At 48.7% G+C, this 19,959-nt stretch overlaps 1 protein-coding gene across 3 annotated transcripts in view; it reads left to right on the plus strand.

Moving 5' to 3' along the window:
- The window catches only part of ST8SIA5 (ST8 alpha-N-acetyl-neuraminide alpha-2,8-sialyltransferase 5), a 61,662-nt gene that overhangs the window by 21,274 nt on the left and 20,429 nt on the right, over nucleotides 1-19,959 (plus strand). The window contains exon 2 of one of the 3 annotated variants that reach the window (XM_065889943.1): nucleotides 6,328-6,435. The exons of the other annotated variants lie outside the window; for them this stretch is intronic. Coding sequence (XP_065746015.1) covers nucleotides 6,328-6,435 — 108 coding nt within the window. The remainder of the gene's footprint in view (nucleotides 1-6,327; nucleotides 6,436-19,959) is intronic. 3 annotated transcript variants of the gene reach the window in all.

A 19,959-nucleotide genomic window follows, 5' to 3' on the forward strand; every position in this document is an offset into this window, starting at 1 on the left:
TGAGAACTGCCAGTTTCTGAGGTGAGCACTGCACATGGCACGTGGCCGAGCCCTGGCCCTGCCTCCTCTTCTCCGCTTTTCTGGTACCCTCACACCCCACCCTAGGCCATTTCAGGCCCCCTAGCCAGTTGCCCTTCAAATCCAGCCTCTCCCTGCCTGGGAGGGTGAGAGTTTAGAAACACCTCTGTGTCTATAACCCCTCTACCCACCCCAGGAGGGCTGGACCCAGTGAGCCATCTGGGGTGTGTCCCCCCACCCTACCTTGTTTCTTCCTCTTTCCTGGGACGTGAAAACCTCCTGCTCTAATTTTCCTCAAGAGGGACCCTGGAGAGGGTGGGATTCAGGATCCTGGAGTTCTAGAACCTAAATGTACCCGAGTCAGCCCCTTTTCCCCACTCTGCTTGCTTAAGGGATCTTGGGTAAGACAATTTTACATCAGGTTTATATACACGTCTCTTCTCTAGAAAGGGCTACAAGCATGTAGGGACGACACGCAGAGAGGTAGGCAAAGGGGACCAGTGACTCGGCAGAATGTGTGGTGCCGAGCGACTTATGCTGACTGGGCCAGGGGGCTCAGGGAGGAGAAGACACTTCAGCTGGACTTTGAAGTTTGGGTGGGACTCAAGTAAGTGGGGGATGGGATGAGGGTGAGTGGGAATGCCAAGGGCAAAGGCGTGAGAGTTGAAATGCCATGGCGGGTCACGAGGCTGCAGGCAAAGCTGCAGGCAGCTGCTGGAAGGGCCCCTGAGTTGAGGGTTTGGAACTTGTCCTTTGGTGATGGGGATTCTTGGAAGGTTCTGGAACAGAGGAGGGGTGCTGCTGGCACGGTTCTCAGGGAGCCAGATCTGAGGGAGCATAGGAGTGCGAGAAGACTGGAGATGAGGCTCAGAGGTTGGTGCGCTCCCATCCTCTACTGACCTGGGGAGTGTAGAAATGACAGTGGCTTCAGTCTCCCCCTGCAGAGCCCGAGGAGGCACGGCCTTCCTTGGAGGTGGCTTGTGAGGACAGGACGCAGATGCCATTTCATCCGGAGGCACCCGGCCAGACTTTGCGTGATCTGGGCTGCAGGCCCAGTGCCCCACTGGGTTGGGCACTCAGCGCCTGGAGTCCTGGGCTCTGGCATCAGGGGTGCGATTTCCCAAGGAAACCCAAGTGCCCACAGTGCCCAGTGCCCTGCACCCCACGGATTCAGCCTGTTTTGGCTCAATGTCCCTGGTGATTCCGACATCTGAGGCGGCATTTCCTGACACTTGGCCCCAGGGCCTGCTGTATGCAAAGGCAGGTGGTGCAGTTACCCACACACTGTGAATGGAGCGCTATGGATGCACCACACCCCCGCCCCCATAAGCCATCTCCACTGGCCTCCTCCAGTGCTGAAGTCCCAGGTTAGAAGTCTGTGACGCTCAGTCTCCCATCAAAATGGGGGAGGGTCTCAGAGAATATTTAAGCAAGCTCCTTCATTTTACTATAGTCTATGGTTTGTTTTATATAAAAATATTATCACTAAATGATTGACGGCAAAGGCAGCAGCTCTAATACTTAAAATAATAATAATATACATTTATAAATAGTTAAAAATATTGGATAATGACAGATACTGTATGACATCACTTATATGTGGAAGGTAAAAAATAAAACAAACTAGTGAATATAACAAAACAAAAATAGACTCACAGATATAGAGGACAAACTAGTGGTTACCAGTGGGGAGGGGATGAGAGGAGAGGCAAGATCGGGGTAGGGGATTAAGAGGTACAAACTGTTATGTTTAAAATAAGCTACAAGGCTATATTGTACAACACAGGGAATACAGCCAATATTTTATAATAATTGTAAATGGAATATAACCTTTAAAAATGGTGAATCACTATGTTGTACATCAACTATACTTCAATAAAATCTTTTTGCAGAACACTGGATATTAGAAAAGTCGTGTGTGTGTGTGTGTGTGTGTGTGTGTGTGTGTGTAAAAAGCAGGGAACAAAAGGGGAGGAAGAAGCAAGGGCCTTGGGATCAGACATGGACTTGAATACTTTCTCTGCTCCTTCCAGGTTCTGGGCAGATTATGAATCTAATCTTATGATTAGATTATGAGCCTCAATTTCCTCATTTGTGAAATGGGGGGATAATAATACCTACCTACAAGCTGTTGGGAGGATTCAAAATAAGAAAAACCTATCACGGTGCCTGGAACATATATATATCTGGCTGTGCCGTGTGGCTTGTGGGATCTTAGCTCCCCGACCAGGGATCGAACCCGGGGCCCCAGCCGTAAAAGCACAAAGTCCTAACCACTGGACTGCCAGGAATTCCCTGGAACATATATTTTTTAACTCACTGCCATACATCTTAGTAACACTTCATAATTTTTGGAAGATATTATCAATGGAGGTAATGCCACTCTCATGGGCGCTTTTGTCTGTTTTTAAATTGCTTCTCCAATGTATAATTTTGTCTTTTGCCCTGAAACTCCCCCTGGTAGTTGACTCTGGGAAGCCTGGGCTGCTTTTGCTACCCTCCGACGGCTGCAGGAATTACTGCCATGAGAGTCAGGGGTTAACAGACATGACTGTGGGTTACACAGCAGGAGACCTAGCTAAGCTGGGCTGTCGTCAGCGACAACAGAGTAAAGCTGAGCCTCAGTGAGCCTATCACAGATTTCATAATCAGAAAGTCTAGACCGGAGCTATTTGAATTTTAACAGTCAGAACTTTTAAGTAAGTACAAGGTGTGAAGTGGCACCCTAAGCTTTTCAGTGCTCAGGGCCTTAAAATATCTGAATCCAGTCTTGAATAACTCAGTTTAAATAATTCTTTACATGTCGGATTTCCCCAGGTTTAAGGCAATGTTTAATGTTAGTTTCACCAGCAAGGTGCAAAGATTTCTCGAGGCTGCCACAGCCCAGGAAGTTCCCTGCACCGACTCCAAGTCCTGTTAGTGATTTCAGTTCTGCGCTTTAGTTTTTAAAAATTATTTTAACACATTTTTATCATGAACAAATTGAGAAGATGGAGAACAATGTGACAAACAACCATGTAGTCACAACTGTGAATTATCAATGTTAACAAATGTTAACATTCTGCCCTGTGTGTTTCAAATCTTTTCCTCTCTTTTAAAATAAATTAGACATAAAAAGCAGAGCACCCTTTGTAGCACTTGATTGCTAATATTTTTTATCTTGTTTGCTAATATTTTCATGTGTGTTTGTGTAATCACCGGAGCTGTAGGGTAAGCATTGAGAAAACAAGAGTTTGCTTACCTTGGGGTCCTGACCCAGGCCCCGGCACAGTTGCTGGCGCAGAGTAGATGCTCAATAGATTTTTGTTGAATGAATGAATGAGTGAATAAAGCTTCTTTTTCCTTGTTATCCTCCTTCATATCTCCACGTACCCTTTCCTCACTGGTGTTTCGCTGGCTAATAATGGACAATTCTTACACTTAGCTCAGGAATAGAATTCAAATTACTGTGTAAAATATGTTGGTTTTGAAACTTACACAATCAGGTTTTTTGGAGATAAATTAGAAAATGTTGCTAAACTGAAAGAAGGAATAAACCTGAATCCTCCTTTCAAAGATAACCAGCTTTATGGTTTAAAAGCCTACAAAAATGGGATCATTAATGCATATCCCCTTTTATAACTTGCATTTTTCACTGAATTTATTATACACACCTTTCTGTGTCATAGTTCCTGCTAAATATTGTAATAATTGATGTCTTCTTAGTAGTCTGTCACTTCTACGACCCTGGGAGGACGGTCTTGTGAAGGGACATCCGGGTCTCACAGGGGCCAGTTTGGGCAGGAGAGCGAGGGTGCTTCTGGCTCACCCCTCGTGCACTCGGTGGACACGAGTCTCTCCGGCCGGACTCTCTCTAAGGAGCCTGTGAGTTTCCTAGCTGAGTGCTGGGCTGGGAATTGCTTGAATATGCTTGTGAACCAGCTAATTTTCAAAATCGCAGGTGGAAATACTACTGTTTTCTTGGCCTATAGACAGTCTGGTACAAGCTTTTAGGAATAAAAGTGTTTACAGTCAGAAAGCCAGAAAGTGCTGGGTTTAAACCTTAGGTTGGCCACTTGTTAGCCTTGTGGCCTTGGGCAAGTTACTAAACCTCCCTGAGCTGCCCATGTCATCACCTGTAAGTGCAGAAAATGGGACTTGCCCCATTAGCCTGTTGCTGGAATAGAGATAATGTATGTGAAGGGCCTGGTTCACTGTAGGTGCTCAGTAAATGTTTTCCTTCCTGATAAACCAAACCCAAATTCTCTCTAAGAAATATCTTGCAATATTACCTCGAAATATCTCTTTGAAAGGAAACATAACAGATACATAAATAAAGTTATTTATATTATAGGTGTTTATAATATATTTATAAATGCATATAAGATAGATTTACATATTATACGTATATAATATTTATATTATGAATAGATAAATATATAAAGAACTTGAGCCAGAACCAAGTGGAGCGCTGCTGTTCCCTGAACACTAAGAACTGGATGGGCATTTTGCTGTGGCTTCGGGCTCTGTCCTGTGAGTTGTGCCTATTCCTCTCCCAGGCCAGCTCCGCTCTGCCGAGGAGGCTGGAGAGTGTGAGAAGAGAATCGGAGTCACTTGGCAAAATCATCGATTGAGCACCTCATGTGTGTAGCCTTCTGCTCACGGGGCCCCAAGGGCGTCCTCCGCCCAGCGTCTGGCTGGAAATGGGGCAGACTCGCAGGCGGGAGGTGACCTGGCCTTGCCATTGAGGACACAGCTCAGCCCTATAAAACTTCCGGTCAAGAACTTTGGAGACATCGAGACAGTTCTCCCGACTTGAAAGATGGGAATAGAGGCCTAGAGAGATGTAGAGACTTCACTCAGCTCATTAGTGGTTGATCCGGGTGGACCAGAGCCCAGCTTCAACCACTGTCGCTGCCCCATTTCCCTTAGTGTAGAGACTTTATTAGAGGGCTTTATTTTTAGGGGTTTAACTGTTCTATTTTTGCTTGCTTTATTCTCTACTTAAAAGTTAAAGTTTACCCCACGTACCAGGGTCTTTAATGGGACTTTAAAATTCACATTTAAGGGCAAGCCAGTCTCTAGAAGGTGCACTGAAGCTCCGTGTTGCGGGCCGTGGTTCTTAACGGGGTTGATTGTCTCAACAGGGGACACTTGGCGACGTCTGGAGACAGTTTTGGTCATCACAGAAGGAGGGTGGAGGATGAGGACCTGCTGGCCTCAGAGAGTAGAGAACAGGGGTGCTGCTCACCAGAGGATCACAGGACAGTCCCACAGCAAGGACTGCACAGCCCCAAATGCCAGCAGTGCCAGATTGATGGGGCGGCGGCAGCCCTTTCCTCTGTAGCCTTCTCTTTTGACTTGGTCAGGTTCCCTCTGGGAAACCCATCCGTGCCCAGACCTTTGGGGGCAGGTGGCTGGGACCGGGCATGCTCAGTAAGCTGACTTCCAGGTCAGCCCAGCTGTTTTTAGCCAAGTATCTCGGTATATGAAGAGTGCCGTCTGCAGGGTGGGCAGGCAGAAGGCCCGGACTGCTTGGGCTTAAGGCAGGGGACTTGGGTGTGTGGAGGTGGGGAGTGTTTAACGCTCTTTATAAACCTGAAGCAACTCTTCTGCAGGGGGCTCATGGCCCCGGTGGTGCCATGAATGCCCGAGCCTTCCCACATCCTGCACGGAGAATAGATTTACTTCTTACAGGCGGTCAGGGCTCCACTGTCTCTGGCCTAAGGCAATTTACCCATCTGCTTTGCATCTTCCAAAATGTTGTCGCTGGCCCCTGCTACTCCTCTCCGTCCATGCTCACGCCCTTGTTTAATGCCTTTGCTGTCCTTTCAGTCAGGTTGGGGGAGGGAGTGAAGAGAACCATGTGTGTTGAGTCCATCATCTTAAACCAGGAGGTGTGTCCTTATGAGTTGGAAAACTAGATTTCATTAAAAGCTTTGCCGTGTGTGGGGCCTCTGGGGAAGGCAAAGAGCTGGCGAGCTGGAGCTCTTCTGGTGTGAGTCTCTGGAGGCGGAATTGAAGGGCGCACGAGATGGGGTAGGGGAGCTCTGCGACCTTGATCTCGCTAAGCCTCAGGTTCCCTGCGTGTATAATGTGTAACCCTGCCCTGCCCGTAAAGGTGAAGTAAGGGCACGGATGTAGACGAGCAGAGAACACCGTAAAGGGCTATGATTTATTACTGTCATCCTCCTGGGTGGACATCCCTCTCATCTCCACTAGGCGTGATCAAGGCGAGGTGTCACGTGGCACACGCCAGAATGTGACTGTCTGGTGATGGGCTTACCCAGCACGTGAGCGTGAGTACCGACTGCCTCGTTCTCTTGCCAGAGGTCTCCAGTTTGGTTGGCAGAGTGGTGACCAGCTGGCCAATTGGACGGGGCTCTTTAATGTCATGGACGACCCAGCAGTGCAGAGTGGCAGTGACTCCAGCTCCAGGTACAGACCCCGGCGAACGACCAGGGAAGCTCATCCCAGGGTGACCCTGCATCCCCTGCCCCATGGCCTACCCCCCAGGGCTGCCCTCAGGGAAGAAGCAGTCTCAGCACAGTGGCCCAGAGCTCACTTTGGGATCCTGCCTTGTCTGCTTTGACAGGAGGGGTGAGGGCTAGAATCCAGCCAGAACAAAGCAGGGACTCCTGGGCCCCTCTCTTTTGGGGTGGGGGCTGGGATGGGGGCTGGAGAGGGAGTCTGGGTCTCCAGCCTCCATTTGAGATGGGGGCAACATTCCACCCCTGCTGCAAGGCTTCCGGATACCAGGCCACGGGTGTGTGTAGGTTTGTGGGGGATGAAATCAGGGTGGGTGAGTGTCGTGGGCTCCCTGTTCCTCTGCAATCCCACTGGACAGGCCATCCCTACTTTGCCCATCTGTGAGGCTGACCTTGGCTGGGGAAGAATGTTTTCATCAAGATACGATGCTGAGGGCTTCCCTGGTGGCATAGTGGTTGAGAATCCGCCTGCCAATGCAGGGAACACGGGTTGGAGCCCTGGTCCGGGAAGACCCCACATGCTGTGGTGCAACTAAGCCCGTGCGCCCCAACTACTGAGCCTGTGCTCTAGAGCCCGTGAGCCACAACTACTGAGCCTGCGTGCCGCAACTACTGAAACCCACGTGCCTAGAGCCCGTGCTCCGCAACAAGAGAAGCCACTGCAATGAGAAGCCTGCGCACTGCAATGAAGAGTAGCCCCCGCTCGCCACAACTAGAGAAAGCCCGCACGCAACAACGAAGACCCAACACAGCCAAAAATAAATAAATAAAATAAATAAATTTATTAAAAAAAAAATACGATGCTGAGAATTGACATTCTACCACCATGTGGTTATTTCTTCTTGATCGGCTGTAGTGTTTGGAGTTAAATAAGTCATTAAGGGCACTCTGTATATTCTGGAGTAGGAATTCAGAAGCTATTTGTAGAATGAATGAAAATGGAATATTCCCAGGCAGGGCACACTCATTGCGGGGGGGCAGGGGGGAGCATTGCGGGGAATTTTTCTGATAAGAGGGGATGCTCTCTCTGCTTGGAGCTGGGTGTGGCTGGAACTTCCCAGCTAAGGGTTTCCTGGGGCTAAGTGGTTTGTTTCCTTAATTTTTGCATTTATAAGTATGGGCTAACTTTCAGATCAGTTTACCTGGGAAAGAGGCCTGAGTTTTCACTGCTGTTAATTTTGATACCAAAACATCAAATCGATCCTGCAGAGGAGAAGTAGTATGTTTTTCAGGGACCTCAATACATCTGATTTTGTTCAATGCTTTGAAAAAGAAAAGGTGTGGCTCCAGTGTCAGAAGCTGTTTGGGAAGGTGTCCACAGACAGGCCTTGGGCTGTGGTGGGTGGCCTCAGGCTGTGGCCTGGGATCAAGGGCTTATTCTGGCCTTTTAGGAGCCCAGTTCTTTCCACATATGCGTGGTGGGAGCCCTGGCCAGCCGCTTGGCCCCTGGGATGTCACCCAGTGAGAGTGACAAGTCCAGAGTTGTCTGTTCCATATGTTGAGCCTCCAGCGTTGGTCCTTCTGCTGTGTGACCCGCCCACACAGGTGGGGGGTGGTCTAGATAAGTCTTCAGGTGTCTCCCTGGGAAGGGCTCCTTGAAGGGCTCACCGAGAGGTTTTGGCTAGAAGGTGCTAACAAATTGAGCAAGACAGAGCAGGCCCCTGGAGGCCATTCTGGGCAGATGTCCTGGGCAGGGGCTGCATGAATTCCAACTTTTCCTCCTGCCAGCGGCTTTGTTCTCTCTGCCCTTTTCCTGCAATCTTGTCTCTAATTTCTCTACCTATCTCACCCCACCTAGTCTCTCCTCTCCCTTTCTTCCTGTCACCCGTTCTTTGTCCACTTTTCTTTCTCAGCCCCTGTGTTCTGCCTCTCTCCTCCTCCCTCTCATCTCCCTTCCCCTTTATCCTCTCTCCCTCTCTCAGCAACTCAGGCCAGCCTTCCCTTCCCTGTCTCCTGGGGTCCCTCAGGGCCAGAGACACCTCTGGCATCTGTCAGGTGCCCTTTATTCAACATTGTTACCAATTGAGTTGATTTCCTTCCAGAGAGCCGCCATTTGACCAAGAGCTCCCTTAGCCACTGAATAAATGTGATGGCCACACATTCCAAGTTCTTCTGGGACACTTCCAACTCATATCCCAATTTCCAGTTGACCCCCAAACTCCCCACATATGTGAGAAAACATGGTATGTATTTCACACGTGTAGAAAATAATGGTTAATGTAAGTAGAACTGACCTGTATGTTGGTGATTCTTTTCTCTGGCGTGGGAGCAGCTTCTGCCTTCTTTAAAATGGGCAGGACAGCTCCTGGCAGCAGACGTGCAGGGCTTGGGGGAGGACCTAATGACACCGTGAAAAGGGCTCTGCAGAGTGAAAGTGCATCATCCCAGCGGACAGCTCTCCGTGCCTGCAATACGGGATGAGCTTTGTGGTATTGTGGTATTGTTCACGTACTGAATAATTCGGCGTATGCCGTATTTTGCTATACGTAGCTGTGTGGTATGTTGAAGCGTGGCACACCTGATGTCATTTTTTATTAACACTGTTGGAAGGGAAGTCAGGAGGTACCATTTATAACAGAGGATAAAGAGGGGCAAAAAAAGCAATGACTCATAAATTGAATACTCAACCAGGAGCCACAAGAAGGAGCAGGTCCAAATGATGTGTCTGGAGCACTCCGAACAGGACCGCAAAGGAAATCCAGGCCAGATGGTGCTCAGAAAGGCTGTGGCCAGGTCTTCACTTTGGACATGAGCTGGGGAAGTCCAGACCCAACTGGAAAGTGTATGAGTTACAAAATATACATTGACATATGGCTTTATTGATTTCAAGTCTAGATCTAAAAGCATCCAATAAGCATCCCTGGGAGAACTGCTTTAGTGAACAGATAGGAATAATTGTTAATCAGCCAATGCTTCTATTTAAGTGGGTGCTCTGAACAAGCAGGAAGGTCTTTGAAGACAGCTCTCATCATGTTCAAATTATGTGTTTATGTTTCTGTCTCCCAACCTAGACAGTGATTGTGCTTCTCCATCTTTGAATTTTTAGCACCCAGCATGGCACAGGCTCAACAAATGTTAATTGAATAAAAGAATGCATTAAGCAAGAACATAGTAAAGACTTTTGTTAAGAACGCAAACTTCAATGTCAGTGCCCGGGAATTCTCCCTTAGAGATTTATTCTTTTGGATTAAACCTTGTCTTCTGGCACTGTCTTTGAAAATTAATCCCTGGGGAAGGGAAACACTTTGGAATCAAAAACTCATTCACAGTTTGGAATGACCAGAGAATTTTTTCTCTTGAGAAGAGCAGGTAGTAAGGAAGTCTGAGAGTTCTGGGTGGCAGGGTGGGAAAGGGGAAACTGATAGTGGAGGAGGGGTATGTAGGAAAATAGAAGGCAATGAAGGCAGATGATGTACTTTTGCAATAACTGACTGAGAACTACACCCCCCCAAACCACCCCCACCACGGCGCATGGTGATTCTGGAAAGGGTAGATAGGGGAGGGGAAGGGGAGGGAGGGCACTTGTCCTGTCAGCCCACTGCTTTGACCTCTCCAGCCTGGCCAGCTGCCTGCAAGACCAGTGACCACCTGGAGGGCAAGGGGAGGCACAGCAGCCGTCTGTCCTGCAAAGTGCATAGGCAGCGTTGCCTCCGCTGCCTCAGGACATCCCAAGGAAAGGTCCCCCAGTCACAAGGGCTGAGGGCAGCTGAGGCAGGAGTCCCCAAGGGGCTGACTCACAGCCTGGCTTGTAGCCACAGCTCAAAAGGCTTCACTCAGCTTCTGCCAAATAGATCCTGTTCCATATCCCAGCCCTTGTCCTCCTGCCAGGATCCACCTCCCACTAGGCCTCCTCCTTGAAGCCTTCCCTGATAGCCCCTTTCACTCTATGTTCACTCTAAGATGCGTCTATACAGAGGGCTATTTCTATCATTACGCAGGCAGAGAACTCTCCAGCTAGTGCACACGAACCACTCTGTTTGCTCGGGCATTCCCCAGACCTCGAGGAGCCTCCTACCCTGGGGAACTGGGCTGGACTGCCTGTGCATGCAACTTCAGGGCCCTCCGGACACGATAGCTTCAGACACAGCCCACAGGCGGCCTGGCTGGCTGGCCTCCTCAGCCCCTCTTCCCAGGGTGCACACAGCCTTGGCCCCCTGGTCCGAGATGGTTGGCAGGAGATGGCTTGCAAAGACAGCTCAAGGAACACCTCTCTCTGAGGTCTAGGGCAGAGCTGGCCCAGACTGTCGCCCGCCCAAGCTGTCTGTTCCCAGGACAGCGTTTTCCCTGTGCTGCTGGGCTTCTGACTGGGTTGCTGGGGACTTTCTACAGAGGAAGGTGGCACCAGCCACAGGAGTAAAGGGCAGGCCCCAAACTGGTGACACAGAAGCCTCTTCGCTCTGTAGAACAGCAGACCGAGTAAGTGTCAAGGCTAGAGCTTTTCTCTCTGGGTCAAGGTCTGTGTTGTGCCTAGCATCTACTGTGCAGTATGGGGTGTGGAATCGTCATATTTCAGAGCTGGAAGGAACTAGACTGAATTCAATTTAGCACTTTGTTATGCTCTATTGAATTGCTCCCTAATTGTTTCAAGACAGTGTATAATTAAGGAATAAATTGTGCGATACAAGTGCTCCAGGAGCCTAGTGTAGAAGTCAGAGGCGCTTCCATGGAGGGGCTAGACTTGGCTTGGATGTGGATGGGTGATGCCTGTGGTCCAGTGCTACCGGGGGCTGGCTGTGTGCCAGGCATGGTGCTGGGCGCCTGACACGTATTACTGCAGTTAATCCTCACACTCAGAGCTTTGAGGTGGGTACTGTCATTGCCCCCATTTTACAGAGGAGGAACTGAGTCCCCACTTCCAGGTGTGGTGGGTAGTGCAGCTGGAGCACACCCCATGCAGTGTGACTCTGAGTCCTAGCACTAGTGGGCCATGCACGACGGAGGGATTCTTCTTTCTGGGCTGTGGACAGACATCCAAGGTTGAGTTGGGTTGGGTCCCCTCGTTTCTCCTTGCCAAGTCCTCTCAGACCGCCTATTCCTGCCCTCAGCTCCTGGCTCTTAGACTGGACTAAAATGGCCATATTGATCTAAGTAGGTGATTACATGCATATCTTCTTCGACTATTGTCATTAGCACTAGAGGCAAGACAATCTTTAGGGTCTTTCATCCCTTCCTCTCCTCCTTCCCACTTTTTTTTTTTTTTTTTACGGTACGCGGGCCTCTCACTGTTGTGGCCTCTCCCGTTGCGGAGCACAGGCTCCGGACGCGCAGGCTCAGCGGCCATGGCTCACGGGCCCAGCCACTCCGCGGCATGTGGGATCTTCCCGGACCGGGGTACAAACCCGTGTCCCCCACATCGGCAGGCGGACTCCCAACCACTGCGCCACCAGGGAAGCCCCAAAGGGGAGCTTCTTAGGGCCCCCTGGTCTGGCCCAGAAAATAAGGCTGCCATGTATGTACTCTTGCAGGGAATGTGCTAGATATTGGATCTGGGGCCCTGCAGAGCTGCTGGCTGGGGAGGAGGAGTGTCAGCATGAGGCTTTGCCCCTGACCCTCCCCCTAACCTGTGCCAGGAATAACGCTCCACTGAGGTTCACGATGGAAGCAGATTAATCGCAATACAATCAAGGGTTGCGCTCAGAGCGTCAGGCTATGTAGCTTTCAGTTCTGATTTCTCAAAATAGCTCTGGGGATTCCTGTGGACAAATGAAGAGACACTGGTCCAGAGAGGGCCCTGGTCCACGCAGGGGTCTGAGTCAGGTCCCTCCACCACCCAGGAGGGTCAGTGTGTCCTGGCAGCTGTGACCTGCTATTGTTAACAGCTAAGCCCTTCTTGCCTCTCCCTGCACCTAGCTGAGAAGACACTCCAGTCCTTTGTGTGTCAGGCTGTAATTTTCAGACTTTGATTTCTGTGTGTTTGCCCTCACGGTTAGTATAGTATCTCAAGATGGCAGCTGTTCTGCTCTAAAATAGCACTGAGCTCACTGAAGGGCTGTCGGCCTTGGGAAGGGGAGGGGGCTGCTTACTGAGAAGCTCTCAAATGACCGTGGCTTATGGCAGTCAGGGAGACGGGCTGCACTGAGGTGACTAAGGACATGGGTTCTGGGCTCTTGAAAAGTGTGAGGTTCCTTTTTTAGTGCCTCCATCCACTGGCTGAATGACCCTGGGCAAGTTACTTTACCTCTTGTAGCCTGAGTCTCTGGTGTAAACCGGGGCAGTAATGCCTGCCTTTTAGGGCTGTTGGGAGGATTAAGTGAGGCCAAGTTAAGGATCTAGTATCAGGCTACCACATACAGTTGTGCCAGGTGGGCACTGCACAAAAGTATCTAGCCAAGTGGAGTTGCAATCCAGCTCACTCTCATTTGACAAGCCATGTGCCTGGCATGTGGAGAAAAAGGTGCTTTTTCCTAATTCACACAGAGGTGCCATATCCACACTGTTCCTACCCAGTGTGGGATAAATAAACCGCTCTGTGGTTCTCTGAGACTCTGCACCAGGCTTGACAGGGGCCCAGGGGTTCAGATTGCTGAGCTGGGGCAGCTTCCCTATTCCTGGGGCTGGTGGAGGTCCAAGAGGTGTGCTCTTGCATGACACAAGGACTGCCCTGGGCTCCTGTTTTCTTGGACAGCATTAGTATCTAGGGATGAAGCGACGTATTAGATAGAAAGCTGAATGCGTGGGCTTCATCTTGTACCAGCCAGTGGCTGCTGGGTCTCAAAGTACTGTGGCCCCTAAGGAAGGTCCCACGGTCCTGAAGGAGCTCTGGAGGTGGGATCAGGTGAACAGGGGAGCCCTCTGTGGGGCAGGCTCATGTGGAGGGGCTGGGAGGAATGTCAGAGCCAGACTCTGAGCACTGGATCCTGGGCATGCTGAAACGAGGCCTCCTCAGCCTTCCAAGCGGGAGCCCAAGCCTGCGTGGGAGGAGGGGAACCAATATTCAGAACCGTTGCGGTCACGTCTTCATTTGTCTTCTCGCTTAGTAGGGGCCCTCGCCTGCTGATCTGGCAGCAGCGCTGCCCAGCTATGCCCCCCACACTCCTGAGGGCACAGAGACGGGGGCAGGATGGATGCAGCCTGGCACCAGCATTGGACTTGGCTGCCAGAAGCCAAGTGGCATCTGAGATGAGCTGGGCTCCTGATCTGAGTGGCTGGGACTATTTATACCTGTGAGGTGCCCGAATGTGGTGCCAGCGTCCCCTCCCCTTTGAGGTGGGTAGAGATCGTCTTTCCAGAATTGAAAGAAGAGACAGTGACTAACTCACCTTGAGAGGCTAATGGAGTCGAGGAAGTTGGAGAAACTGTTGCTCTCAGTCTTATAGCAGCTCAAGGGAAAGCTGGAGATATTTAGAGAGAGATCCATGATTTAAAGGGGCCTTTCTTTAGTGGTTTACAATAGTAAGAGAAAACTTATAAAAATATAGAAAAGTGTTTTTTGAATCATTCATAATCCCATTACTCAGAGAAACCTACCATTTTTTTTTAAACATCTTTATTGGAGTATAATTGCTTTACAATGGTGTGTTAGTTTCTGCTTATAACAAAGTGAATCAGCTATACATACACATATATCCCCATATCTCCTCCCTCTTGCGTCTCCCTCCCTCCCTCCCTCCCTATCCCACCCCTCTAGGTGGTTACAAAGCACTGAGCTGATCTCTCTGTGCTATGTGGCTGCTTCCCACTAGCTATTTTACATTTGGTGGTATATATTAGTCCATGCCACTCTCTCACTTCGTCCCAGCTTACCCTTCCCCCTCCCTGTGTCCTCAAGTCTATTCTCTACATCTGTGTCTTTATTCCTGTCCTGCCCCTAGGTTCTTCAGAACCATTTTTTTTTTTTTTAGATTCCATATATATGTGTTAGCATACGGTATTTGTTTTTCTCCTTCTGACTTACTTCACTCTGTACGATAGTCTCTAGGTCCATCCACCTCACTACAAATAACTCAATTTCGTTTCTTTTATGGCTGAGTAATATTCCATTGTATATATGTGCCACATCTTCTTTATCCATTCATCTGTTGATAGACACTTGGGTTGCGTCCATGTCCTGGCTATTATAAATAGAGCTACAGTGAACATTGTGGTACATGACTCTTTTTGAATTATGGGAGAAAAGTACTATTAATATCTTGTTGCAGTCCTTCCCTTTTCCCATGTGTTCACGTATGTATATATAATTCGTTTTGGAGATCATAGTTTTGTAACTTGCCTTTTTCACTCAACATTATCATGAGCATCTTCCCATTACACACAAAAGCTTAAGCATCATTTTTGATGTCTGCATGATGGTCAGTATCCAGACCAAAAAGGGATTTCTATGGCTTCCTCCAGAATGCCGTCCTTGGGCCTCCTGTCAGAAGCAGAATCGAGGGGTGAGCCGTGCGGCAATGCTTCTTGCAGTCTTATTTCCTCAAGTCATTCGTCTTTAAAGAGTGAGATGGAGCAGCACAACCTCCCCAAAGCAAAGCACAGATATGCTGGAGAAAGAAGCAAGGGCTATTAGCTCCATTTTTCAGATGGAAAACTAGGCTTTAGACCCAGGCCTGGAGTGATTTTGATGACGTGGTTGAGGTGCCACATGGAGTGTTTTCAGAGTACCTGGGATTTGTTATCATCACGTGTGGTAAGACACACAGACGTGGAAATGACTGTCATGAAGGAAGAGGTTTTTATACTTACAGATCTCTAGAAACAGGAAGCACACCATGCCATGTAGGACCACACAGGAAGCACCAGGGTTGGTCAAGAAGCAGGAGGAGTGAAGGAGAAAAGTGGGCAAGAGCCATATAGGCAAAGCCTATATGGAAGGAATGGATGCGACAGGGTATGCAGACTTAAGATTGGCTAGTGTGAATAATTTCAGTGGGCTCTGGGGCAGAGGGCTGTCCCTAGCTGTTTGGCAGCTGGCCTTGGGGTGATCAGGGCAGAGGGATAAGTGGCCCTAAGTGTGAGAGGAGGAGGTGGTGGTGGTGGTGGAGTATAAGCTCTGGATGGCTTGGTTTGCGTATGATAGGTGTGCTCATGGGCTGTTTACCATCTCTAGGAATTGACTCGTTCTAGGAGAGGCAGTCTCTCCAGGGTCAGCAAGGCCCCGGATGTCAAAGCATCAGAAACACATAGTTAATCTGTGGAGTCTGCAGCAGAGATGGGTGATCAGGGACATCCCCACGTCCAAGCAGAATTCAGCATGGGCTTTATCCTCAGGGTGGTAGGGGAGAGGTTTACTAACAGCAGCAGAAGGAGGATGGCAGCCAGTCCAGATGGTGGAGAACTTCCTGAGTTATTCATCTCTGACTCAGCTCTGCCATCAGCTAGCTGAGGGACTGTAAGCATGTCTCTGACTCCCTGGGCATCCACTGGCAGCTCTGGTCCTTTAACGGCAGGAGAAAGGGAAAGAAGGGAAATGGACATGCCTTGGGCACTTCCTGTGTGCCAGGTACTGTACTAGTGCTTTCTCTGAAATTCTCATCAGTATCTCCTCTCAGCCCTGTCACAAGTGTACTGCATTTTTAATGCTGATTTTGCAAATGAAGAAACTAAGGCTCAGGAAAGTGATGGGCCTAAGGTGGCTAATGAGAGGCAAAGAAGGATGTGAACCTTATTCCGAAATCCTCTCCACCTGATAGCCACTAAACACACCACACAAGACCATTTGGAATCATTGAACTGCCTAGTGATGTGCATGAGTGATGTTGGGGATTCAGGAAAAAGGAAGACTGAGTGGAGGCTGGCAGAGGTAAGGCCAGGATGGCCTTGTGAAGGCAGCGGAGGGGCTGGCTGATCAAAGGGAGGTGCTGCTTGGTTTTAACTTCCTTTGAGGGTTTCTTTCTCCTGTTTGTGGATCATTAATTCATAGTATTGTTCTGGCTTGGTTGGTAAGTGGGAAAAACTGAGGGAAACTTGGGGATTGTATTTAAGCGCTGGGTGGGACTTTAGATACCACCTCTTTCAGATTATTTTTAGGAGGAGAAAAAAGAGGCCCAGTGATTTTTAAATCACAGAAGTGATTTACCCAAAGCCACACAGCTGGTTTAGAGGCATATCCTAGATGTGTCTGCAAGTGTCCCAACTCCCTGAGAATGCTAGGATAAGCCTCCTCTCAATAATCTCCTGCGTCATTATAATCTGGAGCTTTTCTTAGTAGCATCCTGAGATCATGGCTTCAGATGACCCAGTGGATTCCAAAGGGCTTTGTGTCACTGGCTCTGGTTGCAAATGATGATCTTTGTGATAAGACACCAGACCTCACTTACTGTTATGTGACTGGAAAAATGACATGAGTTGGAGCCAAGGTCATGGACTTTTTTGTAGCCCCAGGCTGACACCTTGTTCTTAGTTGCAGATAACAGAATCCATTTTAGCTAAAGCAGAAAGGGATTTATTAAGGGTAGAGATAGCACAGAATCATTGGGAAAGCTGAAGAAAGACTCTAGGCTAGCTTCCAGGAATGTCTCTGCAGACTGCATTGTGAAATTGGGCCACCGTGGAAGCTGCTGCCTCTGATATAATCGCAAAGGTGCTGCCACCACTACAATTTCCAAGAGCCATGCCACCTCTGCCACATTCTGCACCAGCAAAACAATACATTGAGCTTTGTTTTTCTTCTAGAACATGGCTCTGACTCAGTCTCATGCTCCTGATTGTTGAACCTAAATTGCTTCAAGGACCCTAGCTACAAGGGAGTCTGGGAAATGTAGTTTTTAGCTTTCTTGTCTCTGTAGTACAAAAGGTGCAGAGATACCAAAGACAAAGTCCCTGTGTTTGAGATACTCCTCATTTGGAAGGGGAAATTGATATATAAACAGACTATTATGATACAATGATATCTGCTCTAATTAGGGGCAAATGTATAGAGGGACCCTGAGAGTGAGCATTAGGAAAGGCTTCCCAGAAGTGGGGGCATTTGAGCTGGGTACTGAAGGATCAATATGAGTTTGCCAGGTGAGAAAGACAGAGAAAGGAGTTGTAAAACACAAGGGAAACAGAGAAAGGAGAGTGTGATATTTTGGGGATCCTCAGTGCCTAGTTCTTATGAAATCTGCTTAAATTCTTTTAAGACATGAGAGAAAGGAGAGGATTTATTTTGTATAAATAGGAGCCAATTTGTTGTATAAAATATTTTAATATTCTAAAATATTATTTAAAATTTCTTAAATATATAATTATAATATTTAAAAAATTAACTTAAATCACATTAAAATGAAAGAACAAATATTTACAAATATAATAGTTTTAAAGTGTTAAATATTAAATTGTATTTTTAAATTATTTAAAATACCGATATTTTAAAAAGAAGCCAATTTACAGGATAAATGTCTCAATATTTCTAAAGCAGCACAGACATAGTTTGTCTACATAAGTTAGTGAGAATATATGTGAAATAGCTGCTACCACATTTTGGGAGGTTTGTGGGAAATGCTCAAGGACTGACTTTGTTTTAAATCCTTGGTTGTGGCTTGCAGTGCCCAGCAGCAGTCCAGGGGCTCCATCCCCACCTCCTGTTCTCCAGGGCTACCTGTTGAGAGGCCACTGCCCCAAGTTTAGAGAGGCTGGCCTTGCAGACTTCTTGATTCTGGGCTGTCACGTGATCCCACCCTCCCAGCTTAATCTGCCCAAGCATCTTCTGAAAGAGAGGCCGTGAGGAAAGGGTGCACCTGGCCTCTGCCCTGGAGGCCCCTTCTGCCTCTGTGGCCGAGTCCAGCAGTGAACTACTGTGTTTTACCTTGGTGGGAACCCTCCCCCCCGACTCCCCCACCTCCCCACCTCTGACTCCCCCACCCCCCCAGGCAGGCGGATGTTCCCTGGGCTGGTGCAAACTGTCAGGTGCGGCTATGGGAGGCCAGAGGGCACTTTCCAGGGGATACCAGCTGTCCTCGTAAGTGGGTGGACAAGAGCAGTCTTGAGTGTATGCACTGGTTCACAATGCAGCTTTGCCACCTGCCACCCACACGACTCTGGCAAGTGAGTTAACTCCCAGAGCCTCCTTGTGATGCCCACTTTCCTGGTGGGCTAGTGATAAAGATTGAAAGGGAATATGATGCTTAATGAAATAAGTCAGACAGAGAAAGTCAAATACTCTATGGTATCACTTATATGTGGAATCTAAAAAATAATACAGATGATTGTACATGCACAACAGAAACAGACTCACAGACTTAGAAAACAAACTTGTGGTTACCAAAGGGGAGAGGGAAGGGGGGAGGGATAAATTAGGAATATAAGATTAACAGATACAAAGTACTGTATGTAAAATAGATAAAGAAGAAGGATATACTGTATAGCACAGGGGATTATACCCATTATCTTTTTTAAAAAAATTTTTTTTAATTTTTTGTGGTAAGCGGGCCTCTCACTGCCATGACCTCTCCCGCCGCGGAGCACAGGCCCCGGACGCACAGGCCCAGCGGCCATGGCTCACGGGCCCAGCCGCTCCGCGGCACGTGGGATCCTCCCAGACCAGGGCACGAACCCACGCCCCCTGCATCGGCAGGCGGACCCTCAACCACTGCGCCGCCAGGGAAGCCCTATATCTATTATCTTGTAATAACCTATAATGGAATATAATCTGCAAAATACTGAATCACCATGCCGTATACCTGAAACTAACATAATACTGTAAACAACTATACTTCAATTAAAAAGAAAGAAAAGTGAATGCTTCCACGTAGAGTGCCGGGCCCTGAACGTGGCCCATGACAAGGGCTCAGCAGTATTGGCTGAAATTGCTACTGTTATTCTGTGTGAAGCTGCAGAAAGTACTGCGAGGTGACTCTGACATGCCTGGAGCCAGCTGGTGTGGGAGTGGGCTCGGGCCCCTCTACACTGACAGCACCACCTGGAGTGCCACCTGTTTAGCCTCAGTTTTCTCAGCTGCCAAATGGGGAGAAAGAAAGAGTCTCACCTAGTCACAGCGCGAGCATGGGCATCAGTGAGCTAATGGAAACAAATGCTTTTTATAGTAGAAAAAGCAGCTTGTTTTTCAGCTATGCTTGTGACTGTCGTTGTGTGACACTTCTCCCAAGTGGAGGAGAAAGGAGAAAAGAGCAGGAAAGGGCAGGACCAGCTGAAGACCTGTAGCCTCACTGCCCCGGCTCCCAGGGCTGCCTCCATCAATGACTGGTCAGAGGAAGAACGCAAATGAGAACATGCCCAGAGCATCCTCTTTCTCCTTCGAAGCCACCACGTGGAGCCAAACCTGCTTCTAAATGTCATGATTTACTGAAATGGGTTCATGCTTATACTTCCAGGTTGATGGGGGTGCTGAGGGTCATCAGCCACCAAGTGATCAGGCCAGAGGGTGCCAGCAGTCCTGGAAACAGACCCTCTTCAGGTCGTCTGTTGGGGTGGGCTGGTTTGCTCTATTAATTTGGCCAGATACCACCCCTCTGCCCCCCGCCTCCCAACAACAAGAGCCCCGAGAGGTCCCTGAAAGTCTGGCCGCTTCTCTGCGTAGTAACCTCTGTCCCTATTGGTC

This window comes from Phocoena phocoena, chromosome 13 (genome assembly GCF_963924675.1).
Source record: "Phocoena phocoena chromosome 13, mPhoPho1.1, whole genome shotgun sequence".
In the NCBI taxonomy this organism is placed as follows: Eukaryota; Metazoa; Chordata; class Mammalia; order Artiodactyla; family Phocoenidae; genus Phocoena; species Phocoena phocoena.